Genomic DNA, 27,446 nt, shown 5'->3' with positions numbered 1-27,446 from the left:
TCGCACGAATGTGTGCGTATGTCGTAAAGTCAGCTGTAGAAATAAGGTGAGGACAGTAAGCAATGGATTGTCAGGATGACAAGGGAAGAAAGGAAATATTTTCCTATCTCTTTGATTGTACTTTGCCATTTGATAAGGAGTTACATTAAATTTCTAATTAGTGCGAGAAATACTGTGTTTTTTATCCAATTCCGCTTCACATTGTTTCCATTGTTGCGGATAAAAAGATTGAAAAAGCATGTCGCAGCATTGAGCTAACCTTCTATTCTGTCTAGTTCCGTTGACAGCATACCAAGTTGTCAATCAGACAATTCTCGGCGAATAGTTGTTTACCTCCTCCTGGTGTATTGGTTCGCTCATTTGCGATTTGCACATAAAATATTTTGTTTCTAGTTGATTACGGCAAATCGTACATGCTCTGACTGCTGAAAGTGTGTAGAAAACTGCAACGCAACATGCAACGTGAAGAAAAACAGTTGGACATGCTACTGGAAGCTGTCCTAAACAGACTAAACGATCTGAAACATTCGATTGGGGTGATGATACACAGGCTAGAAACAGAATACGAAACGATCAACTGGCCTACGTTTTTGGACAATTTCGCCTTAATATCCAGCCATGTAAGCATTCCTCACAACTAGTCACGAAGATGGTAGAATCAAAAATGTATTTCTTTTCAGCTAACTGGTTTGATGAAAATACTCAGCACCGAAATCGGAACGCCGCTTCGCAATCTTACCGTGCTGCCGTTAATGTTAACACCGGAACGGGATGAAGCCTTGCTACAGCTAACAGAAGGCAGGGTGCCTATATTTTCACACGATCTCGCTCCAGACTATCTGCGAACGAAGCCAGATCCGGGAGCAGAAAGTAGACAGGCGGCACATGAAGCAAAGGCAAACAACCTAACCGTGGAGGCAAGCATGAAACAGGTGGCACAGTACAATAAGGTAATATCCCACGTTTGGGACATCATTAGCAAGGCGAAGGAGGACTGGGAGAATGAATCTTCTACAAGGCCCGGCATACAGCAGACCAGTTCAATGGCTGACACGCAAGCACTGGTGGCTGCCGTTGGGTTAGGCAATGGTTTGACTGCCCCAGTAGGACCCCCAACTGGTGCGGGAGTCATGATTCCTCCGGCGATCAGGCAAGGTTCACCAATGAGTGCGGTATCACCCTCTGGCAATGCCCCAATGGGCAAAATGCCGTCAGGTATAAAGACAAATATAAAGTCTGCTAATCAGGTGCATCCTTACCGTTAGAACAACTGTAATTTTAAGTGCTCATTTAGTTCATATCGAAATAAACATAAGTTTCTCTATAATCTGATCTCGTTCACGGGATGGTATCCGATTCACGGAATATCTGAAATAATTTAAATGGCAAAGAAGGAAATAAAAAAGTGAAAACATGTAAACAAAGACGACCGTGTTGGTTGTACGCACCTTGATGCACACCGGCATAATGAGTATCGAACTGACGATTGTAAACGATTTCACTTCCCCTTCATTTGAGACAGCTACGGTGTGATGTTGTATGAGTGACTGTCTGTGGACGTAAACAACTTTGTACAGTTCGCCGTTCTTTGCTGGAGATTTTATTAACTAAAAAGTGCTTCAGTATGATTATGGATAATTCAAAAACTACCAGCAAAACCACGCTGCTCAAGCTGATGCTGCTACGCGCATGGAAAGAGCGTTGGACCGATTGCCAGTGGGGTATCAATGTGAAAACGGTAAGCATCCACCTCAAGCATCGCTATGGACTGCCCTTTCGAATTCTTCTAGCAGTTGTAGCTGTCTGGGCGTTAAGTTTTTCGGTAGACGTATCTGAAGAGTGACAACGTGATCGCCTACATCGTGATGAATCTCGTCACGAAGTCCTTTGGCAGGAATGCGCAGCTCTGTACCACTCTGTGTGCCGGGCTCGAGATAGATGTTGAAGATCCCGTTAATACCACGGATGGACAAATCGCCTCCCCTGATCGCTTTCAGCATCGTAATCTGCTCCGTCGAGTATATGTTCAGGCCGTTACGCCGAAAGTGGTCGCAATCTTGCACATGCAGTATGACGTTCAACTGTCGCTGCACGCCCGGTATGCGAACCTTCAATCGATCCTTGTCCTTTGAAGCCTTTGGAATGCAAACGGTCAGCTTATGATTTTTCATGACAATTCCTTTCCCATGGCACTTGGGACACGTTAGTTTCTGCCGTGTGTGCTTTGTACCGTTGCAAAACTTGCAAGGCATTAATAGATTGCCACTTTCGGAATGAAACACTTGCTTGCCCGTACCGTGACAGACGGTACATATACCCTCCGCATCGCGAACCGACTGGGATCCGGTAAACGAACAGCGGTCACATTTTATACCAATAGGTAGCGTAAGCTCTCGAACCGTGCCTTCTATCGATTCCTTGAAGGTGAGACTAAGCACTACATCTTCATAGTTCAGTTCGTTTACCAATGCGCCGAGCTTTGCAGATTTTTCCATCTGTCCCTTCGGTAGCAATATATGCTTTCGTTGCACATCACGGTACAGGGCGGGATTCAAGTCAACTACACTCTCAGTACGGTTTTTCAATTCCTCCATCAAACCTTCGTACGCTTCCGTAATTTGGCTAAATTTCAATTCCATTTCGACCCTATCCGTGCCGGTTCCGTGTTGAACGTTGCTTTTATCCGGATGGAACTGTTTAGCCAGCTGATAGTACGCCTTTTTTATGTCATTTAATGTAGCCGCCCGGCTTACTCCTAGAACTGCATGAAAATCTTTCGGCGGTGATACGCCGATCGTTGATTTGGAGGACGATTTACCTGACGATTTGGAAGACGCCTTTTGTGACGTCCTTTCGTCAGGAGATGCCGAGAATTTTTTCCCTCTACTACCACCGATTAACCGTACAATTCGAGATCCGAGACGAAATTTATCCGCCATACCTTTGAGTTGATTTGTACCGCTGATAAATTTTCATGGTTACTGAGACCATCAACCTTTCCTAAATTTCCTTACACTCCTCAATTGATTAGTTGATTGAATTGGTTTATTTATTGCAGATTCTAACGCGTGGCGTAAGTGGAGATGTGTATAACTTGGCCGATGCTATCGTCCAGCAAGCGGTGGTGGGCTCTGGAGCTAATATGGTATGTATGACTGGTATGGAAGGAACATGAGGAATTGCCGTCAAATCGTGCCATAACACTTGATTCGTTTCTTTCAGCTGTTTCTCTCCTACCTGAAACATTCGCTGTGCGCCCACCTGATTTCGCATGCAGCAGTGCTGAATCGCATTGCCAAGTATGATCAGTTCGACAAACATCATTGCCTTATCGCTTTGCTCGACTTTCTCAAGTCGATTATCGATGGCGTTACCTGTCGGGGTAAACAGGAAGAATCAATCCTTACCAAAGCGACCGTTTCGCTCGTCCACTGGTTGCTGCAGATATATGAATGCATCCTAAAATCGTACGCCGAGAGCCTTGCATTGCAAACGGAAGAAGAAGATGTTGTTCAACGTGTCGCTACAGTGCTCGAACGGATTGTGGAAAATCCGTTCCTGCTGGGTGTAATTTCGATAGGCAAGTGTGAAGATCCGGAACAGTTCGTAACGCTTCAGAAAAGGTTTAACAGCGTTAACAACCTTACACTGACGACCGGTTACGTAGCGCACGTGAGCGGTAGCCAGAAAAGCGTAACCGTAACCGATTACATGCGCAAGCTCGTACTGCTTGAGGTAGACACGCTGGAGATGAAACTGTTCGATGGTGGAAAGGTGGAACCGATCACTTTCAGCCTGCAGCCGTTCATCGCCATCGAGGTGCTGCTGAACCCGATGTGCGATACCAACCAGTACGTAGCGCAGCTGGTTAACTTGAAGCGCCTCAAGGGCTATTCGTACGCGCGCTTGTTCTGCGAAATCATGCGCGGATGTCTCATCTCGCTAAACAATGTCGAAGGTACGTCGAAGGAATCGGTAATGTGTGCGTTTGCGTTCATCAAGGTACCGCACATTCTGCAGCAGATACACACGAAAACGAACGGTCAGGAGCAACAGGACGAAGCCACCAGCACGAACTACAGCGTGGAGGTGCTGGAAGCATTCGAGTTGTTGATGCAAGATGGACCAGTGTTGGACTACATGGACATGAAGTGTTCGTGCAACATTGTCGAGTGTCTGCTGAAGGAGATGGTAAAGCACAATCTGCTAACGGAAACACACGTGAAACATTTCGTCGCCCTGCGCGAACCCGTGACGCTCGGGTTGCATAAGCTCGAGGCGAACAATGCGCAACTTACGCTGATGCTGAAGTTTGTGTTTCGCGTCGAGTCGCCATTGGTAGGGATACTGAAAGCACTCAGCACGGATCACAGCAAGGTGCAGGACGCACTGCTTGCAATGCTGTGCCAAGTACTGACAGGAAATAGTCTCGATTTGGTGCTATCCGTTGCATCGGTAGAGGGCAAATTCAAAGCCTTCATCTCAGGCCTGTTAAAGTGTAACGATTACGCGAAACAAGCTACAAGCGTAGAGATTGGCAAGGCGAGCACCACCCGTGGAGCATTGTTCGACGTCACGTTCATGATACTCGCCTCGATTGCCCAGAGTTACGGATCGGATGTCATCCTAGTCGAGGGAGGAAACAGTTTCTTCGAGAAGTGGGTGCGCGATTATATGGTGGAAAGAAAGAAATCTAAATCCCCCATGACGATGGTAAAGCAAGCAGATCCGATGGTTCTGGAGGAACTTATAATGGCACTCAACAACACGGACGGTGGTGGACTGAAAGCGTCCAATCTGCGCTGGGAAGACATTTGCTACACCATCCCAGCCCTTCTTCATCAAGTACTGATGGCATGGGAAAACGAAACCCTCTCACCGGTAGAGATCAAGAAAATGCTCGATGGGCTGAAGGCTCACTTCTGCTCTTTTGCTGTCTGTGCCTCGTCATGGTTGTGCGCCTACATGCAGATGGTACGGCAGGACGAGCAGGTAAAACCAATGAACATGGTGCAGCAGCTTTGCAGTGCCCTAACGGGGCCACAGGCGGAAGAATGGCAGCAGCAAGATTACTGCAAAGAGCGGTTCAGTTTGATGGGACAAATCATACGCAGGATGCAGCAAGAGTTTCAACGAACACCGCAAATCAATCCGAAACTTCGAGCACTTTTCCCAAGCCAGCACATGGTTTCCCATCTGCCGCTGGAGGAGCAGTTTGAGGAAGCGTGGAAAGCGATCGCCGAACGCGGTTGGTTACCGATCGAGACGACGTTCCTGCTGGACACGTTGCTTCAATCGTGCGGACCATCCTGGCTGGTGGAGAAACTGATCGCCAAGCTGTTTCTCTGCAAGTACATTCGCGATCTTAACAAAACGATGGACATCATCTTTGCGATAATGCATCTGGACATTGAACGTTGCACGATCGCACTGCTATCGCAGCTGGTGCCGATGATGTTGCTTAACAAACAGCAGTGAGTACATACGAAATAAGCAGAGCGAGCAAAGAAAATTGTATTCCGACTTTTCTCTTTACAGAACGCCGGAGATCGTTGATCCACAGTCACGCGTGCTGGCGAAACTTTGCGTGTACTGCATCATCGTCACGATGGAAGCATCACTGACGGCGTCGAAAAAACGTACCCGTGGAACGGTCGGGTCCGAAATGGAAGATATCGATTCGCTGTGTACCAGCGCCAAGCTGCGTAAGATCGAGCTGGACGGTTTGAGCGTCGGCTGTGAAGCAACCGGAGGCAATGAGTTTGCACTCGAAAGTGCACTTGATTCGGCGGCCTGTTGGGATGTGACATCGGTACCGAGCTTGAAGGAACCGTTGCAGGGCTGCCTGCAAACGCTTTTCCGCACCTTTACACAGTACATCACCACGGACGAGCTGTCGCCGAAGGTATACTTTGTCTTTCAGTTTCTGTCGCTGCTGGTCGAAAGTGGTCGGGAGCGGATCATGTGCGTGCTGAAACTGATACCGAACGGGTTGGTGCAGAATTTGCTGAAAATTAATGCCACCGATGAGATGACGGTTGGGCTAATCTTAAGGTATGTATGATTGATATGTTCCATACCCGGCAATTGTCTATTTGTATAGTTAAATCGGTCAATGTTTGTATAGCAGCTACCCCGTAGTAAGCGATTATGTGAGGAGGGTTTATTTTTAAAAATGTCCCATTGCAAGTGTTCCTTGCAGTGGGTTCGGATTGAATATTTTATACAAATTGAGGCATAAATGCGTTCCGTTTGCTCTTCGCCCTTCATTAAGTGGAATTATGTCCTAAAAGCGACTCGCCGGCACAAGGATTCCTTGAGTAAACCGCCCTCCAAAGCGAGTGTAATGATTTTTTAATGCAAACTCTTCGAGAGCGATGTGTTTTATTGGCATGTTTCAATTCCACTAGTTGCAGTTTCAATCCTAATTCGCAATATGTCACTAACGTATTTTGACGAGACGACAAAAATCTGGCGTGGTCCTCGAATGGCCCCATTGTACAATCCGGCCCAAGGGATTGGTGAGCTGTTGTACCGAGTGCTGCAACGCACACCAACCCGAATCGCTCAAATCAGTGTCGACACTGGACGATCGATCTCCTACAAACAGTTGCACCTTTGGAGCGTTCGATTCGCTCAATCATTAACCGGTTCTTGCGGGCTTCATCGAGGCGATATGGTGACGGTAGTTGCACGCAACGGAGAGCAGATTGCTGCAGTTGTGTTCGGGTGTTTTATGGCGGCCATTCCACTAAACACGCTTGATCCTAACTTTCGTTCGGAGGATTACGAACACATGCTTAGAACGGTGGAACCGAAAGCAATCATTTGTGACAGCGACCTGGTACCGGCGCTGAAGGTTGCGTGTGAAGCGGCCACAATCGAACCGAAGCTGATCGTCATTGGGAAACGCATCAATGGGTATCCCACGGTGGATGATTTTCTTCTACCAAATGGTTTGGAAGAACATTATGTGTATGTATTGGGGGACATTCATATGTAAAACGTTGGGAAGGTAATGTGTGTACTCTTTTTCAGTCCCGAACACATCGAAAATCCCGCCCAGGAGCTTGCCATCGTGCTGTGTTCTTCTGGCACGACGGGTCTATCGAAGGGCGTTTGTCTTTCGCATGCAATCTGCATCGCAACCACGGCCGCCCTGTGGAAAGCGACCGACTGTGAGCGTGTGCTGTGCTTCAGCTCACTGTACTGGGTGTCCGGGTTGGGCGTGCTGCTAACCTCCAGCATAGCCGGCGCTACGCGAATCATCACGCGGGAAACGTTCAACGCAAAGCTGTTGATCGATCTGGTGGAGCAGTTTCGTATCACAACGCTGTTTATGCCACCGGCACAAGCGTTAGCGCTGTTGGGTGATCCAACGATTGGAATGGCGGATTTTTCTAGCCTTCAGCTGGTGCTCTGCGGAGGTGGTCCTGTATCGGGTGAGCTGAAAAGTTCATTCGAACGGTATCTCTCCAAGAGTGGCAAGTTTATCGTTGGCTATGGACTGTCGGAAATAGGTGGAGGAAGCTTCACTACCGTTCATTGGTACAAACCGGGTGCCATCGGGACGGTGAATGTTGGTATGGAAGCGAAAATTGTGACCTCCGACGGTAGGGCACTCGATGCCGAACAGGAGGGTGAACTGCTCATTAGGGCAGAGTACGTGTTTCTCGAATACTACGGCAATCCGTCCGAAACGGCGGAAATGCTCGATCGGGATGGATGGTTACACACTGGTGACATTGCGCGTTACGATCAGGACGGTGTATTCTTTGTGGTGGATCGAAAGAAAGACATTATTAAGTATGCCGGTTTTCAGATCTCGCCGACGGAATTGGAGGCTAAAATTATGCAGCTTTTCGCTGGTAGTTTGTTGATGGTTTGCGTTACCGGAATACCCGTGCCGGGGAATGATCTTCCGGTGGCACTAGCCGTGCGTCAGCCGGAAGGTGCAATGGTGCACGAGCAAGAGATTATTGATGGGTTGGCGGAGGTAGTTACCGACTTTAAGAAGCTACGAGGTGGTGTATTTTTTGTGGAAAGTCTACCAATGACACCTTCCGGTAAGATAGTTCGCCGACGGTGTAAAGAAATTGCCATAGCTTTGTACGAGGAAGCCCTGGAATGAGGCAAGTTGGATCGATTTATACGTGACTCCGTGCACATTGTTCTTTCATGGTCATCATTCAGTAATGCGTAGAGTATTGATTGATTCTGATGCGTGCAGTAGTGAATGCACTTGCCGGATCGATATGAAATCGTGCTAGTTTTCCTTGATAGCGTTAGAAATAACTTAGTTACGGCGAGATAACTTTGTTTGGTTTTTATTGATTGTTTAATATAATACATTGGTGTATGCATTCTTTCCCACATCGTTACAGATTGTACGATCTCAACACACCGAGTGGCCGCCAGTTTGCAATGTCCGATATATGTCTATTGCGCAACATTCAAATGCGAAAGGAGAGTATAAAGCTGTAAATCCGGACTTAATTACATTCATCATTGTAATTAAATTTAATGTATGTGTAAATGTAAAATAAATCAGCAACGTTGCTTTGCAGGAGCAGAATAGTTTGTCTTTAATTGGAACCAAGCACTAAAGAGTAGTTCCTTGCAGATTTGTATTGCTGTTTGTGCTGCTGCTATCGCTTCTTGAGCTGATTATACTAATCCTTTGTTCCGTCCTAGTTAGGTCTTCTTGCAGTTCGATCGTACGCATTTGAATTTCCTCATTTGCAGTGACCGTTTGACGATGCAATCGTTTCCGGAACTGCCAGTAACCGATGGCAACAGCGCCAGCGATTACAGCCACTGCTCCGATCACCATACCGCCAATGGAAGCTGCAGAAAGCGTTCCCCCAGCCGGTTCCGGTTCACCATCGGATGGTATTTGTTCATCACGGTTGTGCAGCACAATGCCGTAGATGTGCTCCATCGGATGGCCTTCAATCTTGCCCGCGCAAATCCACTCACCAAAATCTTCCATCTGCACCGAAGCAATCACGAGCGAGCAGGAACCTTTCGCTAGGTTATGGTTTGGATTGGAATAGAACCGATTGAGGATGGGTCGATCGGTGGTTATGTTTTCGTTCAAGCTGAACGCTTGCCCGGTCGGTGTTACAAAGCGACAGTACTGCAGTGGTGTACCGCGAGGAATGGAGTCACAGCCGAGCAAGGCTGGAAAATCAAGCCCAACCTCCACACGATCGGACTGGGAAATCATCTGTGAGCTTGATATGCGTACCTGGAACGTGGCGGACACTTCCAGCGCTGTAACGTGTCTGCTTCCCACGTAACAGTGCCACTGGCCGGCATGTTCGTCGGCGAAAATGTTAGCGAACGTAATGCCACATTCGCCCATCTCTAGCGAAATGCCACCGTACCAGTAGTGGCCATCGTTACGCTCCGCCGTGAGACTCTCCGAGAGCGAATAGAATTGTCCGTGCGGTCCACGAAACCAACAGTAATCGATTGGTTTATTTGCGTTGCACTGTAACGATGCCATGGAACCGTTCTGGGCCGTTACCATCTCGTCCGGCCGCATTATCGCCAACGGTGGATTAATGTCGGAATTGTCCACAACCGCACCGGACACTTTGGTTAGTGAGTCATCACCATAACCTAGCAAACATTTCCACGTGCCCTTATCGAGCCCTTCCGGGCCGAGAATTTCCAGACCGCACTCGTTTCGTTCGAAACCGGCACCGATGTAGCCGTAGCGTGATGTCCCAATGCCTGGGATGACGTTCAAACCCAATCCGTCCGCGAGGCGTACAAAGCGGCAGAACTTCAGCATTAGATTGGTGTACAGTAGATTACACGAAAGTACATGATAGTCGGATTCCTTGTGGACAGTCGTTACAATTTGTTCCGCTGCGAGAGGAAAAATTGATTCGTTAGTTGCGATTTAACTCACTCTTCTTCAATTCACCTGATTCAATGAATGATTATTCCAATTACTATATTAGAAAAGTTGTATGAGGTCGCTTTTGTTTAAAAAAATCCAAAAAATGATCCCTACTTTCGAGCCTCTGAGTGTGTATCTTACCACAAGTGTGTTCTACATCGTTACCTTTATCAGACATTCCCATTCGTTTGTACGATTAGTACCATTGATCGTTGAGCGATGCATTTTAGCGATAATTGTTCCCTTTCTGCGCCAATGGTAATGATAAACACACAAAGAAACGTTTGCCTTGGTATTTACCTTTATTCTCGATATGTATTCCGTACGTCATCTCCCGCATTTGTCCTTGTACACCGGCAATCACACTCCAAACGCCTGCACCGGTTGGATCGGTTTCACTCAGCGGTAGATGGCACCGTTCGTACATTGGCACGCTGGCCGCACCTTCACTGGCCGTATCCTGGCGCAGCACAAAACAGTACTCGGTACGTTCGGGACTTATTTCGTCCAGCGAACTTACAGCTGCACCGGCAGCTCCTCCTCCGATTCCAATTTCCGGTACGGAAGGACGTTCGATAACGTCAACCATAGTTACGCCGCGTATACGTTCCACACCACGGACTAATGTCAGCCGCCAAAAGCCACCATCTCGTTGATGTACCGGATTAACACGAATGCTACATTCAGCCTCACCAAAGCGAACCATTTTCCCGTGCGAAACCTTCCGATGGGTAGTAAAATCACGCTCGACACCATGCACGTCCACATCCGTCGGTGAACCGGGTTCGCGATACAAACAACGATCACCCTCCTGCATTGGTACGAGCAGGCGCAAATGCATCACTTCACCTTCTGCCACGGTAACATTCGGTGGATAAATATATCCATGGCGCACTTCGAAGCTTGTCAGGAGGTTTGTCCCAATCACCGTATGAAGGTGGTTGGCCACGAACCAACCACCGAGCAGCAGGATCCAGCAGAAGGACGCCATCCAGTAGGCAGCAATAAACACTTCTGCCGTAGAAATCGGATCGTCGTGAAGATTACACTGGCTTCGTGGATGGACATTGTAGCAGGATTGATTAATCGATTATTTTACGATTGTACCGTTTGTTAAGCTATCACACAGATATCTGTAATCTTTCCCAAAAAGTGTCATTAACTCTCTCATTCTCTCCTTATGGTTCTGTTAGTAGGTTTAAATGAAGGTTTGAAAGAAATGACGACACAAGCAGTGATTGTTGAATTTCCCTTTGTTCAATATATTTCATATCAAATCAAGTCAAATCATCATCCGTTCGATTAAGAACCATTCCTTGCATTTGCCGTTACACCGAAAAGCAAAATCGACCGTTTGTTTTGTTTGTTGCGCATTAAAATGGTAAAAAGTATGCAACCGCTGTTGCTCCTGTGCGCCTTTCTTTGCTCTGAAGTAAGTCATTTCCTTTCCAATTGAGTCAATTAGCAGCTTGTTTTATTGCTAGAGGTTGATATTTGCTAGCATTCTGTTCTTGGGTGATTTAGATTATCTTGCCTCTTGTAATTGCTCGCATTCTGCTTCTTCATTACGTAGCCTTGCTTTTTCATAGTGTTAACAGTTGCTATTCAAATTTAAAAAAAAATATTATACCATATTTCATTCTGCTTTCCCTTCGTTTACTATTCACAAAAGTGATCGTACAATGATGCAATTAAATATTCGATGTTAGTACTTTGCTGCTATCGTTCCCTATATATGTGTTTCAGTGTTACCCGTCCGCATTTGCACGCGGGTGTGCGTAATTGTGCGTACTTCTACTCTATTCCCTCCTTTCGCATAATGCTCACCCACACGCCCTTTTCAGCTTCTTTGCTAGTTCGTTCGCTTATGTATTTATTTCTGTAGCACATTCGCTATCAATGAACAGACATTCATACACAGATTTATATATTTATATATGTATGCGCAGAGAAACGTTTATGTATAGAGTTAAGCAGTTTAGCACTTGTTTATCGATTTGAAAAAAAACAGCAAATCCGTTCCATGTACCGGTGTCAGTTCGTTTTTTTTGTTTGCATTTGTTGCTCTTTTCGCTTTCCCGTTTAGCGGTGGTTTACTTTCGTGTTTGTATAAATATATGCTCATATAAAAATGGATTTACTATCGTTTACAATTTTGTGCGGCGAAATTTTTTGTTCTGTAAAATTGCATTGTTCCATGCGACTGTCTCACAAGGAAGGGAAATTTTCACTATTACCTTTTTTTTGGCAGATTGTATCGAAATTGGCATACAAAAGTAAACGTAATACTCAAACGTTTTGGCAAAATGTGTGTGAGGGCATAACGGAGAACAGCAGGAAGAGTATGCCTCTTCTGGTGATAGGAAAAAGTAGAATAATAACAGCTTTCTTCCTTTATCTAATTCGATATCCTTGTCCTTAACAATTTTCCTACTTTTTTTGTATCGCACCATAAACAAATTGTTTTTTTTTTCGTTCTTCTCATCATCAATATGATTTCTTTTATACAAATATATATATATATAGTCATATATGTACGTTCGTTACAAAATAAATTCTTCTATCATCTGGCTGAGATGTTTCAAACTTCATTTTGTGCATATTTTGCTGTGTATATGTTTTGTAATTAATTTTGTTACCAAAAATACCACCTGTGTGTGTTTGTGTGTGTTTTGTGACAGAAAAAACTGTACGGTGTTTGTAACGATCATTTAATAATTTAGCAACTTCTCAAAACCGGTGCACTGTCCCACAATAGGGGGACACTCGCTGGAAGTGGCGCAAACACGTTTTGTTTCGTTTAACTCTTACTTTCTAATTAACCGACGATCGGTAACAACAGTGCGCGATCATTAACATTTATGCACACACACACGATCATGGATCATACACAATGCATTCGCGCGATTTTTCTATTCCATCCCAGGGGTAGGATAATATACGTTATGCCCGTACAAGTGGCCCTAAAACTGTCGCTCAATAAGCCAGCTGGTTCACAAATATGTATGTTGTGTTGGTAATAAGCCTAGCGCGAATACCATCATGCAACACGTTTCGATTGGAATTGTTGAAGCTCATTTTTGTTTGTAGCAGAACATGCTTTATTAGGAGGGGTTGCGCTTCACATTGAGAAGAACAAAAGCAGGTTTTAAAATAAATGAATATTTTGAAGGAACAATGAAGCGAAAGGCGCTGATGGAATCGGACAAACAGGGACATTTGTCAGTTACTTAAATCGAAAATATCATTAGGACAAATTAGTTAGCGATAAAAAAAATCAATCTTTTTGGCAGCTCTATGCGATGCTGTGCTTAAAAAATACATTAAAAATAGCAATCCTTCCTGGCGGTTTCGCTCGAAGGCGAACTATGGGACAGGCTCGAAAGAAAGATGCTTTTCTTCATCCTTGTCCAGAAGAGCGTATCCGCGTTATAACAATGCCGATAATCTCGTAACGCACACGCTTACCACGATACAATCCATTTATCTGAATTGTCGTAAATGTTTGACTCATTCAGGATTTTTTCTTTTGCTGGCTGGTGCGTTTGATCACTATTCTCTGCTTACAGTTTTTTTTTTTATTATATTAATTTCCTACAACATTTGCATTCATTTTGCTTCAAAGTTTAGCGTACGTTAAGCAAACACGCACACATACACAAGAAGAAGAAACGTCAACAAAACATCCCCAAAAACACTCGCTTCTCTCGTTCTCTTCTCTCAACCGCTATGTCTATATCTATTTAATTTGTGTCTACACTAACCTATTCATTAAAGGGCAGAGTTTAAAAAAAAACATAATGTGAAAATAATCTTACAACACTAAGGCTTATAAATATGCAGTTTGGAAACAGTTGTAAGAAAGAAATGGGAAAACTTTACTCTTACAAAAAAGGCTCGCTAAGAGAAACGCGCGCTCAAATGGATGAAAACCTGGAAATGGGCATCGTGATGAATGTGTATTAAATTACGGTTGCAAGACCTCTGCTACACTATGAACAATACCCGATGGGACCAGAAAATAATTTCCATTGGCACCCGTTGTCAATTTTGTCAATGCCATTTCGTTTCCAGAGGAATCGATTCCACGTGAACTACCAGTTAAGTTCTAAGCACCAACCAAAGGGAATAATTAGCACAGTTATATTACGTGAATATGTAAGAAGTAACGTGGCGATATGTTATGGACATAAAGACCACTCAAAGGCAAAGATATAAAGGAAGAATTCTTGCGTTGGTAGCTCTAAACTAAACTAATAACGAAAAGTAGGTAAAAACACACCAACAGAACGAGTTTTCTTCGGTCGTTCTGATTTCGTGTATACTACACCACACCAACACCGTACTCTTCTGTAGCTGCCCCCCTGCTGCTTATATACCATATGTTCTGGCTTTTTTGCTTAAAACAGCCCACAGTCCTTAAGATTATTCTTGATGATCACATCCGAGACGGCATCAAACACGAACTGTATGTTGCTGGTGTCGGTAGCACACGTTAGGTGGGTGTAGATTTCCTTCTGATCTTTTCGTCTATTTAAATTTTCAAACTTCATCCGGATGTAGCTGGATGCTTCCTCGTACGTGTTGGAACCTGCCAAAAAAAGAGAGCATATTTGCTTAGTATTCGAACTATCATCGAACAGAGAGAGAACTCCCTTACCGGTATATTCTGGAAAACAGATTGTCAGCGGCGATCGTACGATCTTCTCTTCGAACAGATCCTTCTTGTTCAGGAACAGTATGATGGACGTTTCGACGAACCACTTGGAATTGCATATCGAATCGAACAGCTTCATCGATTCGATCATACGGTTCATTTCTTCGTCCTCTGCAAGCACCAAATCGTATCCTGGAATGGGATGAAATTAAATTTGATTTGTGCTGTAATAGGTAAGCCCAACTACTGATGGGAAAAAAGCTCCTGAGGTTCTTTTCACTCATTTCTTATGAAAGATTTGGAATGTATACATATATGAGTTTTATCATTGATTAAAGCTAGATCGGAACCGGCATTTCTCTTTCTCTCTCTCTACATGTGCTGCAAACGTACCCGATAGTGCCACGCAGAAAATAATGGCCGTTACACCTTCGAAGCAATGTATCCATTTCTTCCGCTCCGATCGTTGACCACCGACATCGAACATTCTTGAAAAAAAGGAGAAACGAATCGATTAATTAAACCCATTATATAAACACACGGCAAAATACTCACTTGAAATGTATAGACTTAAAGCTAAAGTGTGTTTCCACGATGCCGGTCGTTTTGACGCGCGTTCGCAGCACATCCTGCTGCGTCGGGATGTAATTCTGCTGCGAGATACGATCGAGCGAATTCAGATAGTATGCAGCGGAATCGTTTAGCTGATATTCGCGGGAACGCGAGAAACACTGCTGTACGCCCGGATCGGTCCAGAGTTTCTTCATCAGCGCGACCAGTTCCGGTGTCAGTTCACCTTCCGCCTCGGTTGCCGATGCGTACGTGAAGAATTGGCGCGCGATATCCGTTTTGCTCGGGTCGGCAAAATCGATCCGCAGCTGACCCATCGCCCGGATGATCGCCATCAGGCTCTGTATGGTGTTGCTGTACACGACCGGCCGGTACTGTTCACATTCCTCCAGCGAGTAGCCAGTTTCGTGAATGATTTTCATCTGTTTTACGATCGTAGATTTGCCCGACTCGCCCGCTCCTGAAATAAAACAATAATGCGAAGAAATAGTTAATAATCTGCTCTCTTCTAAATGTAGGTTTATCGATAAAATTAAGACATTTTTTCATCAAAACACTAATTGGAGTAGGTTGGGTAAGGGGCGCTACGAGCCAAACGACGAATAAATGAATTTGATCTCTTCTGCAGCCAGTCAAAGTCAAAGGCGGACGGAGCATTAAAACAGCCTCATTGTTTACGGGTCACCATGGTCAATCTTGTAAGAATTGGCATCGTATGTCTGTGTAGATCGGAGTCTATCGACAAGAATCTGATGATTCACGCTAGAGAGCGTCAAGCAGAAATCAAGCATCAAGCGTTGTTGTTGGCTAGGTGCTGTGAAAAAGAGTGATCGTGCGTGATCTTTTGTGCACTGATGGCAAATAACAATTGACTTCTGGTGCCAACTGAAGTCCAAGGACGCCCTAACCCTAGGCACAATTATTTTCTTTTACATTTTTCCAAGCGAAAATATTTTGTTATTATTGCCTGTGTAATTGTGCAACATTTTTAATGAATGTTTTAGTGCAAATTTTGGCCGCTGGCTTTGATAACGCGCAACAAGAACGATTTTAACGGGCAACAGCAACGATTTGATTGACAGCAAACGTGTAATGCGATAAGATTTGGAAGCCATAATGCTAGGAAAAAAAAGTGATGGAAGCAATAATAAGGACAAATGAGGATTTTATGTATTGAAAATACATTTCCTCTTTGAATCAGATTATGAAAGCAAAACAGCTTGTTAAACATACATTCAACATAGCATTCACGTTGATTAATTCAGACAAACCTGTGACATGTACTAATGATTAGATGACTTTCGTTGATGCAACACAATTAATGCTTAACGTTTCGCGACGAGTTTACTTCACAAAACCAATTTTGATAAGAAAATAATCGCACTGTAATCTCATCCGGTTGCATGTGGAATACGTTAAGATTTTTGGAAGAATAATCGATTGGTTTGTAAGTCTACACAGGGCAATAACTTGACGTGTTTTTAGATTCAGACTTGTAATTATTCACTTGTTTTCTAGCAACAACAATTGCTTGTCGTGCAATGGTATAAAAAGGTAATTAGGACGTGGGAAGAATAAATGCCCAAAGGTGAAGGTGAAATATTCAAACGAAAAAGCCGACAACTGCCAAACCGTGCGCAAAAGGAAGTGAACATTTTCGACCAAAATTTGCATAAAACTACTTCCGTTTTTAAATTGTCTACTGCTGTGAATGGTCATGATTCTTTGAAATGAAAATCTTTAATCAAATCCGATAACTTGGTGGAAGTACATAAAGTTAATACTGATCATTTTGGCTACTAAAGGTGCTTTTCTTCATTAGATTTGTTTACGACATAATACGTTCCTCTGTATATATTATAGCACGGAATAGTATATGCTATAAATTAATAGCCATTTTTTTGCTAAACCCAAACTCCAAAACAATAACGATCATTTATCGTGTTTTGTAGCAATAATAATCTGAAGCAAAGATCAACGGTAACACAACCGGTTAGATAATCATTGGACCGCGCTTGTCTTACAAGCAACTAAATCATATCGCCATCATTATCACGCTACTCACGCCATTCCTCCTGCGGACGACGGCGTGTTTATCGTGTCCGATATATTTTCGATATTATTTTGTTGCACACTTGGTGGCAGATAAAAGCAGAAACATACGCTCCTATCAAAACCACAATTCACATATCAGCAATCAGTTGTTTCGTCTTTCCTTTTGCCACACACCAAGACCTTTTTTTTTTGGGGCGCGTGTGTGTTGTGTACTATCCACGATGGACATCATTTCTGTCCATGTCTACAACGCCGGAACATGTGTCGGTGGGTGGATGGGTGAACCCGGCTTTACCTCGCGCGGTTTCTTCCTTCCCTCACCATCGGTCGCTGTTATATCGTTTTCGCTTCCTGCATATGAGTTGTTTTGTTTGTTTTTTTTTTTTGCTTAACCTAACATCACATTCGACCTCGTTCGACTTTTATTTTCTGCAACATATCGACATTACGAGAGCAAAAGAGCGCGCAAAAAGGCGACATGGTGTTGAATGGTTACTTGATCTAATGATGGTGATCACATCGTTAGAAAGAAATAGTCGACTAACTGAGGATACTGCAACATTTTTTTGTTGTTGCGTTGTTGTTGCAAGGCACCGGATGCAAAAGAGAAACGCAAAAATGTCTGCGAAAACAAAAAAAACATCGGTTGCATCAATCGTTCGTGATTTATTTATGAAGCTGAATGCGCCTGAAGCGACGATCGTTGACAGTTCCAGCGTTTAGATCGGGGTGGTATTAGTTTACGATCGAGTTAATCGTTTTTATCAATATATGGAAGATTGATTGCTGGTATATTATGTCGTGATTTTTACTCACGTTTGGTGATTGTGACAAAAGAAAAAAACACTGTGTTTGTGTTATATAGATCAATAATAAAATAAAAACCCCCTCAGTGAGTTTAATTGATCTCCGTCGAGGCAAATGAATGCAGCAATTTAAGCTGTTATGCAGTGCTTTTCTAATAGCTTTCAGCAACAACAAGAAAAACACACAGAATGAATAGAAAAAGTTTGCGCAAACCCCGGGCATACATTAATTAAATGACCATCACACCCACACACACACAGACATGTGGTGCTTTTAACGCGTGTCGCGGCGGATCCGTTTTGCACAAAACGGTTTTGTACTTGTACGGTAGGGCGAAAAATAAAAAAAATGTATAAAGAGAATTAAGTAATTGATGAACAAAATGTGTTTGTGTGTGGGGCCACAATTTCCATCGGTCACGCACTTTGCTTCCAATTATTATTCATTTGCTATAAAAAGGAATATTGAAACTTGAATGGTGAATGTGAAAAGCGTCCGAAGTAAAAGGTAATGTTGCAGAAATAGAAGGAAAATTTGATTTAAATTGAACCATTTACGCATTTCAGAGGTAAGAAAGTTGAGATTTTGCAAAATAGACAAAAGTAACTTTTTGTAGAGAATATAGAAGAAAATAGTTGTTAGCTGATGTATATTTATTTCTACTAACTAAAAAAATTATTGTTTTAAATGCTATCAAAAGCAAAGTGCATTTTTTCCCTTGCTCTAGTGACTCATGGGCAAAAACCCAAAGGAGTAATAAAATGTATTTCCAGCCACACCATGAACTCAATGCCTTTGTGTAATAGCTGATAAGGATTTTTTCATCATTTTTGGTAGCGAAATCAGAAAAAAAGAAATAAAAAATCTACACCTTCATTGAACGTGTTTGCTTCAGTTCTAATGCTCCGGAGGGTTGGGAAAACATTAAATTCCGTAGTAGAAAGGCATTTTTGCTACAGATTGTATGACACAATCCTTTCCATTTCAACATGGCATGGCACCACAAGAATGCACTCAAACACAGCGAGCAAGTGTGTAAGAATGAATTGATACGATTATCGCCACAGTTGCTCGGTACGAGATGATGTCATACGACGATGTGACAAAGTGTTTCACACCCTGTGTCCGTCGATACAATCACAAGCACATTAATATTGTTGAACCGGCTTTACAAATTAATGTTCTCCTAGTTCCGTTGGATAAAGTTGATTTAATGTTAGTCATTTGCTTGGGCAAATAATACACGTTCCTAGATGTTTTGTTAACTAACAACAGGGTGACGTTTCAAAGTCTGAGAGGATCTCAAGGTAAGGTGAAGTAGACCTCGAATAATTTTAATTATTCTATAAAACTCATACACCAAGAATGAGAGGTCGTTGAGCTCAGAAGCGACCCGAAAAAAAGCGTTAAAAATCAAATCTTCCTTTTGCCGGTACAATGCATTCCACCACGCTTCATCATTTACACAAGATAACCCGCAACATTTCTCAGCTTTGCGGTTTTTTGCGTGCAAAATTCCTCACGTATCACCAAACGTTCTCCCCCTCCCCCCAGTCGTCGCGGTTTGCTTTTACAAATTAGTCATGCTAATTGGCCACAGAATTTACACCACCGAGGGTGACAAACAGAGCCCTCAAACGACCACTTTTTCCGCTGCGAATGAGCGAATGAATGAATTTTCCACTTTATTTGTCTAACAATTGGTTAAGGAAACAACGGACAACCTCTAACCAGCGGACGGATGACCCCGGAGGGACTTACAACCCCCACCCACGAGGGGGAAGGTGAGTAAGTTTGTGTCTGTAATAAACGTGGTGCATTTTACAGTTCTTCTCAGTTCTCTCTCTGTAAGTAGTACACTCAGCGTTTCGTCTCCCGTCCTCGTTGATCTTCGCTAAAAAAAGGGGAAGTTCCTTGGAAGCTGACTCATCGTAATGGAGCAGGACAGGTTCTAGTGCAACATGTGAGCTTTGTGTACTTCTGGGGTCTAGAGGCGCCACTCGAAAGACTCATCGTTGTAATTAGCTGCGTGTAGAATAAACACACGTCATGAAGCATCCTTGTCCGGGAAGTGGTTGAATGTAAGCAGTACTTGATGAACTACCACCTTCACGGGGGTAGTATACGTCGGAATTTTTTCACCTAAAAAGTTTTTGAAGTGTTTGAATTATCATCAATTTTACCAGAAGTTCATGAAAATCTCCGTTTCAAAATTACTAACCGAAACATGACCAAATATATTATTGTTTTATTAAAAAATTATTAACTTTATGCTCAGCATAGAAAAAAATATCCCCCAATTATAGTAAATATTGCTAATATCATACAAAGATATCCTAAAGAAATAAAGCACATTGATCGTATTTATAATAAAGTCCATTTGCTGATCACTTTCACCGGTGATGTTGCACAGGTGGCAGATTGCTACCACTTCCGATGCGCAAATATTAATTGAAGCAAGTTCATTGAAATGCCAGTTCGATTAAGAAACCATCAACTACGGAGCAGCGTTAGTTTGGCTGTCCGGGGCTTCCATCCACGGACACAGGATGGACTACGAAAATTAATTCAGCTTTTCCAACACCCACAACTTCCCTGTCGACGGGTTACCTGCTCGTGATGTACAACATTTTACGAAACCAAACAAAAACCGTTCACTTTCGACCGGTGCAGTGCGCGAATGGGTGCGAATGATCAGTTGAATGTTTGTTTTTCCAAGCCGGGGAAAAAATACTTAAGCCAGTTTGTGCGTCTACCCAGCTTTCAATGGACAATTAAAGACCATAAGCTCTTCGGTTTCTTTTCCCTTCTATCAAGTCACCGTTCGATTCGAGGTGATCTTCACCGATTCGATCTCGTTTGAAGTGGTACTTTTTGGACCTAAAATTACGGCAATTTATTAATTTTTCATAGTGTTTTTTAGATATTGCGATCAGTTTTTCTAATGAGTGTAAATTTTGTCTTAATCCTAGGCTTTAAAGTTCCGACTTTAAAAAAAACATCTTCGCTAGGAGGCATGATATGTTTTTTTGTTTCTTTCACCCTCCATCTTATTAATCCGTACGATTCCGGTCCGTTCATCTTCAGAAAACATATTCCCTTTTCTGGTGCGATGTGGAGATGGGTTTTTTCCCTCTGTTTTTCTTTGCTTTTTGCCAGAATTGCGGAACCCACACGCAACACAGGAAATAATGGATGCTATTCATTTGGGGAGGTGATTCGTGGCCTACGCGAATTCTATTCCGATACAAGTTTGTCTGTGTATGTGTTGTTTTTAAATCTTCACTGCTCTTGTTTGATGTTACCTCCCGTCTTATCTTCCTAGCAGACGCGTGCTACAACATCATCTTTCTTGCTTACATTACTCACACTGTTCTCGAGAATTTGTGGCTACCATTTATCGGTTACATTCATCATCGTTTTCGTTTCTTCAACAGAATACCAAGCGGCACCCAAAGTGCACCCGTAACGCAAGTGTAAATTTGATGATCGTTTTTGCAAGGCAGATGATAGTACTCTGGCTGATGTGATGTGTGCTCTCCAAGATGATCTGCGCGATCAGTTTCTCGTGTGCATAATCGAAGGGATTGTTCATGTCGACTAAGGGAAACCGAACAGTCCAGAAAGAATGCACTTTTCTCCTAATGCGCTGCACCGCAGAAAGTCGCCCTCGATCGATACCATCTCATGGGGTGACCTCAAACCGAAAGCATTTTATTAGCTTCAACACATCGCATCAAGATGTTGAGTCGCGCGTAGATATAACCGACCATACGCGACTAGACACAGACAGTTCGATCGTACGTTTAATAATGAATTTGTAACGAGAGCATTTTTTTACGATCGAGACTAACTGCCTGCTATTTCCGTCCAAAAACGGTGTAAATGTAAACAGAAGATGTGCTTCCAGGGGGAGAGAGAGAAAAAAACGAAACAAACGCCCCACTGCTAAAGATCTCATTGATGGACGTAATGTTTATGTAAATGTCTGTACAGCGATTTTCCAACAGCAAACAGGGGAGGTGTTGAGGTTCTTTTTTCGTGGCGATAACTGTTAGAAGCTTCTTCTTCATTAATTCAAATCGTCCATCAGCTCAACCCAATCCTTATGCAAACAAATATAGTTCGATCGATTGATTCTTGTCTGCAAAACAAAAAGTAAAAAAGTTAGAAAAAAGAGCTTTATTTTACAGTCAATTACTGTATAATGTTCAACTACCGAAATGTGGCTTTTATGGTCACGCAAAAAGATGGTAATTTTGATGTTTGCTCTTGTGATTGAAATTGGATCTGTCAATCGTTTCATTCGCGTTCGGTTAACAATTTCGCTCTTTAACCTCCGCGCTGGAATACGTTGAAGCATCATCAAAGCAGGCCAAGTTGTGGTCGCGTACCGCAGCCAAACGATGGAAGCGGAACCGCTGGGAGATTGGAGGTTGATGCGTGCGGGACGACCACCGGTCGTTCGACATCCGCCATGGACAGACAGGCAGTTGTGGCGTACACAATGCAAAGAACCATCTTCTCACGACGCACATACAAAGCCAAAGAGACCAACGAAGGTGATATTTTCCTCCATCCGAACGCAGACGGATGCTTTAGCATACATCCCAGTCCCAGTAGCATGCTGCGATGCGAGCGTTTGATGGTATTGGTGATGATCGAGACACACAACAGGGCGGGCGGTTCACATTTTCCGTTCCGTTAGTAACGCACACACACACACACGCATATACAAACCGACGAGAACGATGCTTTCATAGGAGGAAAAAAACGTTCCACAGCATCGTACCGTATTATGCGTATGTTGTGTGTGCGTGTGCGTTGTTAGTTGGGTGCGTTTATTGTGCACAAGAGAAATGTATGTTGCTCATATGTTGCGGAATGGTGAGATGATGTGCTTTACTATCTGTCGCTAGCGTTACTGTTAGTGAGAATTGTCCAGAATTGACCAGTTGAACATGGATGACATTGACTAATGTGTTGAGGATGAAACGATGGAAAAGCGGTAACGAAGATCCGTAACGGTCGCCCGACACCATGTTGGAAGGGACCATATATCCCGGGGCAGCGAATAACGTACGGGGGTTGAAAAAAGGGTAACATTTACCTAAAAGCAGCAGCTTCACCTCACTGGCCGCCCTTTCACCATCGGCACGTAGCGCACGGTCAATATTTTTCGACCGCTCGATGGCTTCCTTATCTCTACTCACTGCACAACCCATTTTGATTTGATTTCAACACACGAAGCCGCGTCGCCACAACACACCACTACCACTGCAACTCACGCACACACGCACACACACACTCGCTCGCGCGCTAAGCACTGTGGTACGATTTTTGCTCTTGTTTCTCCTCTTTCTTTTCCACAATAGGCGGCTTTTTTTGTATTCGCTGCACTGGAACGTCTTTTTTCCCTTCGGTTACCCCTTTTCACTTCACTTTGGAGGAGCACTTTTTCATCCGCGTTGATTTTTTTATTTTCACGACGTCGGAATTCGCTCTCGAAAATCAGCTCATCACAGGCTAACCCAAGCCGCCGCGACTGCTGCTACCGTGCTGCACATTATACACAGCTCCCACCGCACCTTTTCCTTTCGTACCGTCGGACCGTTAGCTCTTTGGCGTCAAACAAAACTACCCAAAAAAAAAAGCTCGCACCACCCGCACAAGATATGATGATTTCACTTTTTTTTCACGTTTCTCTCCCGCAGTCAGACGATTCCCTTGCGCATTTGGCCGATGGAAAAGATGACTTCCAAAAATTAAGCACTTTCTATGGGGTTTCGTTGCTCGAAATACAAAAAAAAAGACACGAAACGTACCGCGGAAGAAAATTAACACACACGACCCACTATTCAACGCAAAGTCAGCAATTTTGCGGATAAACTAGATGTAACCTTTTTTTCCGGCCACTTGTTGCACACGCACTTCTTCTGGAATGCAGATAACGCAGGTCTGCGTCGTCGGATGGTTGGGCGTTCCTTTGGGTGAATTCCGCGAATGTGTATCACTTCCGCCGCACATACACGTACAGGGCGTCGATTACAACAAAAAACAACGTTACTTGCTTTATTACTAATAGCTCACCATCGCTAGAACAACGCTTTTGCGAGATAAAGATTTAATATTGTGCATTGAAACAATTCGTTCACCGAAACCGAGCGGAAATATGGACGGAAGCTGTCAGGAGGTGTGTAAATAGCGAACAAAAAAACCACGGAAACCAATAATTTTGTTGTTAACAAACGCAGCTAATGCGTACCGCACCAGTTTTTTCCGTTTTGCTGATGGGAATTGACGCGGCTCGAAAAACACACGCAGCACGCTCTTCGGTTAAAATGGAAATATACCACATCTCCGTTTATCCGGGTTTCCAGCGAATGGGGTAGCTGTCAAACTTCGGGAAAAATCCATTACGTTCGGGTTGGCTCATGAAACGTCATTCGCATGTTCCCTGTGAAAATAGTCTGTATATGATATGTTTGAAATTTGATTTGAATTTTTATTTTGCCTCTGGGAATTTTAGTTTTTTAAGCTCCTTTGCATAAATTAACGGAAAGCTATATTTAATTCTACCAGCTATTTCTTATTATATGATCGACATGGTAAACACATATTTACTTATTCTTTGATCCGTTCCATCTATAGTCCATATAGTCAATCGAAAAAAAACACGCTATCTATTTGGCAATTGAAATACAACCAGTTGGAATGTAGTAACTTATCAACTTATCTATCTATTATTTAGACCTTTAGACCATTGCAAGCTACTCAAATTATTATGTGTGTGTAACGAATCCTGTATTTGTCCATCATGTCCCCCACATTATTCCATTGCTCTTTAAAGCGGCGTAGTTTGATTAACTACACCTAGCGGATAATAGATAAAATATGAATTTCGCGATATGTTGAAAAATACTAAAATAATTACGCATTAAATTTTATTTGAAATCATTTGAGAATTAATTGATTTGTACGGTTTGAACGACTTGAAAACTCGTAGTGCAGTAGTCAAATCAGCGCCATAAACGATCTGACACGACCAAAAAAAATCAACAGTTCGGAAAGGATAAACGCAACACACACAATGTAGAACTGTAAACAAGCTAGGCAGGAAAGCATGATGGCTACTAAAAGTGTTGATAGAAAATAGAATTTCATTACAGAATGTACCCGTTTCCCTACCTAAACATTCGTGTAAACCATCTCGCGTAATGCCGCGGTGCCATACGTACGGTTAAAGTTGATGTGAATTTTCCTAAACTTATGGTGAAGTTTCGGCCCAGTTTGCATTCACTCGCTCGTCGCAGCCGCGGTCGTTTATCGCGTCCGAATCTGCCGGACAGATTATACGTCGTAGTCGAAGAAAATTGGGCAAGTGTTGTGAAAAAGTAGTGAAAAGCATGGGATTATTTCCCGATCCGCCTATAACGCCGAAGCTAAAGAGGCGTCTGTTTGGTGGGGGTGGTTCCGGGAGTAGTTCTTCCCGCAAGAGTGAAAGTAATGCGGCAGGGGGCAATGATGCTGGCACTGCTGGCGGCAGCGGCACCAGCAGCACCGAAAGAGACTCCAGGAGACATGCGGCCCGCCGTCATCATGGCAATCGTAACGATAGCTTTGGTGGCAGTATGTCGAAGTCAACGACTCCGCAGCAACTGTCGACGTCTTGGGAGTTCATACGGTAAGTACTTAAAATTATGCTTAATTAAAACGATATCAATTCGGATCTGAATTCGGCAGGATCTGAACAACAGAATAATGTAGTATCTCCATCTTAAATGCTTCTCGGATTGAACGTGTTACGCGTTTCACGCCTTACTTGGCTATGCGTGGTTTTTCCGCAATACGCAATCAAGCGCTTTTCCGGCAGACAGCTCGGTGCCGCACGTTTTACGCTAGTTTTCTAGAACACGATTTGTGCTCCAATCATACGATACGCCGAATGAACACCCATTATTTGTGGTCCGCTTTTGGATTATAAAAAGGACTTCCTCCGCTAGTAGACTTCGCTCCATTGAACTCGTTCCGCCTGGTGGCCAGGCAGCAGTTCCTTATAGGTTTTGATTATTGTGTGTATGTTTTTTTTCTTTTCAAATCTTCAGGCGCCACCGCGCACTATTCTGGCACGTTTCTATTGATTTGACCGAGATTTATGTTTATTCATATTTCTTTGGCTCGCACGCTTCGAGCGAGGCCTGATATTTGGCTAGTTGTCGAATTTTAGGTTTGCTTAGTTCCTCTGTCTTCGGCATTCAGCCTACCATGCCGAAACGGTTTGGAATTTTGGGTGGCAATTTATGGGCTTGGCAATAAATTTTGATTATATCCTCGTCGTGCATCGTACGGTCGTGTGACATCAATTGATTTGATGACGAATTGGTTCATCCGGCTCTAGGCGGAAGGAATCGACTTTTGTTGGGAAAAAAGAAAAAGGAAAATAGAGTTGGAAACCGCCAGGTGCCAGGATGGTAACATCATAATTTGTTTTCGCTCGTTAGCGGTCGATAGCACGTGACAATATTATATGTTAGCCGTTAACGCTAACAAGTCTATCATAAAAGAAGCTTAAGGAAACGCTACAGACATCGCTCATGGTCGGTCGGGAGTAACGATGTCTACATCGAGGGGCGATAAGTGTTTTAAACCTTTCACTATCAAAATATGGCTGGTGGATTGATTTTGAGGTTGGAGTGGCTTCAGTTTTGTGGAATTTAGATTATCGGCTTCCGAGACTTTGATAACAGACCTGCGAGTCTCGTCGCGTATTGTGGGCCGGATGGTAATGTAGAACGGATTAAAAAATCGATTTTTTCTTGGACTCCTTTGCAACATAAAGTTTAGTTTTATTACCGTAAGCTGACCCAATTTTTAAAATGCTGTACGTAATACAGGAAACGAAGGTTTTATATGATCCAGTTATGTTGCGTTGAAGTCTCTATTAATGTTTCTGTTCCACATTGGAATATATTTAAATAAAGAGTAAGTATGTACCTGAGATTCTTAAATGTAATAATGAAAAGAACTTTTTAATATTTTTTAAATATTTTTACATATTTTGGACCATGCATAGGGACAGTTCTAAGCAATGTTGCGTTGCGAAATATCAAAGGCTCAAAATATCAAACATATGGCATACAGATACATGTGTCTAAATAGAGTAGACTGATGGATTGGTTCGAAAATATTGCCTCAATCCTATGATCGACACTGTTCTATTAAGTTTGCATCGTACACCATGACATCTGACCACTCCGTGGGAGTTTTTCTGCTATTGACAGGAAGATATCGAATGGTCGTAGTCTCGGGACGGTTTCGTAGAATTCTTCCAACGTATTTTAGATGATGTTGTCACAGACAAAAATCTGTCAGTTAGATGCAGAACTGGGCCTTTTACCGAAACGGTGACGAATTGCCTTGCGATCGGTGTCGATGAAACAGAAC

The 27,446-nt window shown here is 43.3% G+C and overlaps 7 protein-coding genes across 7 annotated transcripts in view; 4 read left to right on the top strand and 3 right to left on the bottom strand.

Annotated features, from left to right (window-relative positions):
- Positions 1 to 24: 24 nt before the first annotated feature.
- On the top strand, positions 25 to 1,327 carry LOC125770710 (mediator of RNA polymerase II transcription subunit 8). The gene is made up of 2 exons (XM_049440652.1): positions 25 to 620; positions 681 to 1,327. Exons 1-2 carry the CDS (start codon positions 456 to 458, stop codon positions 1,263 to 1,265), a joined length of 750 nt encoding a protein of 249 aa, XP_049296609.1. The 5' UTR covers positions 25 to 455; the 3' UTR covers positions 1,266 to 1,327.
- Positions 1,244 to 3,008, bottom strand: LOC125770685 (protein tumorous imaginal discs, mitochondrial). The gene is made up of 2 exons (XM_049440606.1): positions 1,449 to 3,008; positions 1,244 to 1,368 (listed from the first exon to the last, which is right to left on the bottom strand). Exon 1 carries the CDS (start codon positions 2,937 to 2,939, stop codon positions 1,752 to 1,754), a length of 1,188 nt encoding a protein of 395 aa, XP_049296563.1. The 5' UTR covers positions 2,940 to 3,008; the 3' UTR covers positions 1,244 to 1,368; positions 1,449 to 1,751.
- Positions 1,625 to 8,575, top strand: LOC125770638 (mediator of RNA polymerase II transcription subunit 24). The gene is made up of 5 exons (XM_049440506.1): positions 1,625 to 1,738; positions 3,059 to 3,145; positions 3,223 to 5,474; positions 5,539 to 6,054; positions 8,385 to 8,575. Exons 1-5 carry the CDS (start codon positions 1,625 to 1,627, stop codon positions 8,482 to 8,484), a joined length of 3,069 nt encoding a protein of 1,022 aa, XP_049296463.1. The 3' UTR covers positions 8,485 to 8,575.
- LOC125770660 (uncharacterized) lies at positions 6,131 to 8,292 on the top strand. The gene is made up of 2 exons (XM_049440562.1): positions 6,131 to 6,975; positions 7,039 to 8,292. Exons 1-2 carry the CDS (start codon positions 6,437 to 6,439, stop codon positions 8,129 to 8,131), a joined length of 1,632 nt encoding a protein of 543 aa, XP_049296519.1. The 5' UTR covers positions 6,131 to 6,436; the 3' UTR covers positions 8,132 to 8,292.
- LOC125770652 (uncharacterized) lies at positions 8,316 to 11,023 on the bottom strand. Its single transcript, XM_049440552.1, has 2 exons — positions 10,214 to 11,023; positions 8,316 to 9,879 (listed from the first exon to the last, which is right to left on the bottom strand). Exons 1-2 carry the CDS (start codon positions 10,902 to 10,904, stop codon positions 8,603 to 8,605), a joined length of 1,968 nt encoding a protein of 655 aa, XP_049296509.1. The 5' UTR covers positions 10,905 to 11,023; the 3' UTR covers positions 8,316 to 8,602.
- Positions 11,024 to 11,148: 125 nt separating this feature from the next.
- LOC125770690 (G protein alpha i subunit) lies at positions 11,149 to 24,363 on the bottom strand. Its single transcript, XM_049440615.1, has 5 exons — positions 23,113 to 24,363; positions 15,126 to 15,600; positions 14,964 to 15,058; positions 14,574 to 14,762; positions 11,149 to 14,504 (listed from the first exon to the last, which is right to left on the bottom strand). Exons 1-5 carry the CDS (start codon positions 23,225 to 23,227, stop codon positions 14,314 to 14,316), a joined length of 1,065 nt encoding a protein of 354 aa, XP_049296572.1. The 5' UTR covers positions 23,228 to 24,363; the 3' UTR covers positions 11,149 to 14,313.
- A 667-nt stretch (positions 24,364 to 25,030) lies between these two features.
- LOC125770647 (uncharacterized) overlaps positions 25,031 to 27,446 on the top strand; it is a 46,034-nt gene continuing 43,618 nt past the window's right edge. Inside the window, exon 1 of the mRNA XM_049440546.1 lies at positions 25,031 to 25,686. Coding sequence (XP_049296503.1) covers positions 25,409 to 25,686 — 278 coding nt within the window. The 5' untranslated portion in view covers positions 25,031 to 25,408. The remainder of the gene's footprint in view (positions 25,687 to 27,446) is intronic.

This window comes from Anopheles funestus, chromosome 3RL (genome assembly GCF_943734845.2).
Source record: "Anopheles funestus chromosome 3RL, idAnoFuneDA-416_04, whole genome shotgun sequence".
In the NCBI taxonomy this organism is placed as follows: domain Eukaryota; kingdom Metazoa; phylum Arthropoda; class Insecta; order Diptera; family Culicidae; genus Anopheles; species Anopheles funestus.
The sequence above is the reverse complement of the archived record's forward strand: the minus strand, read 5'-3'. Positions and strand labels throughout refer to the sequence as shown.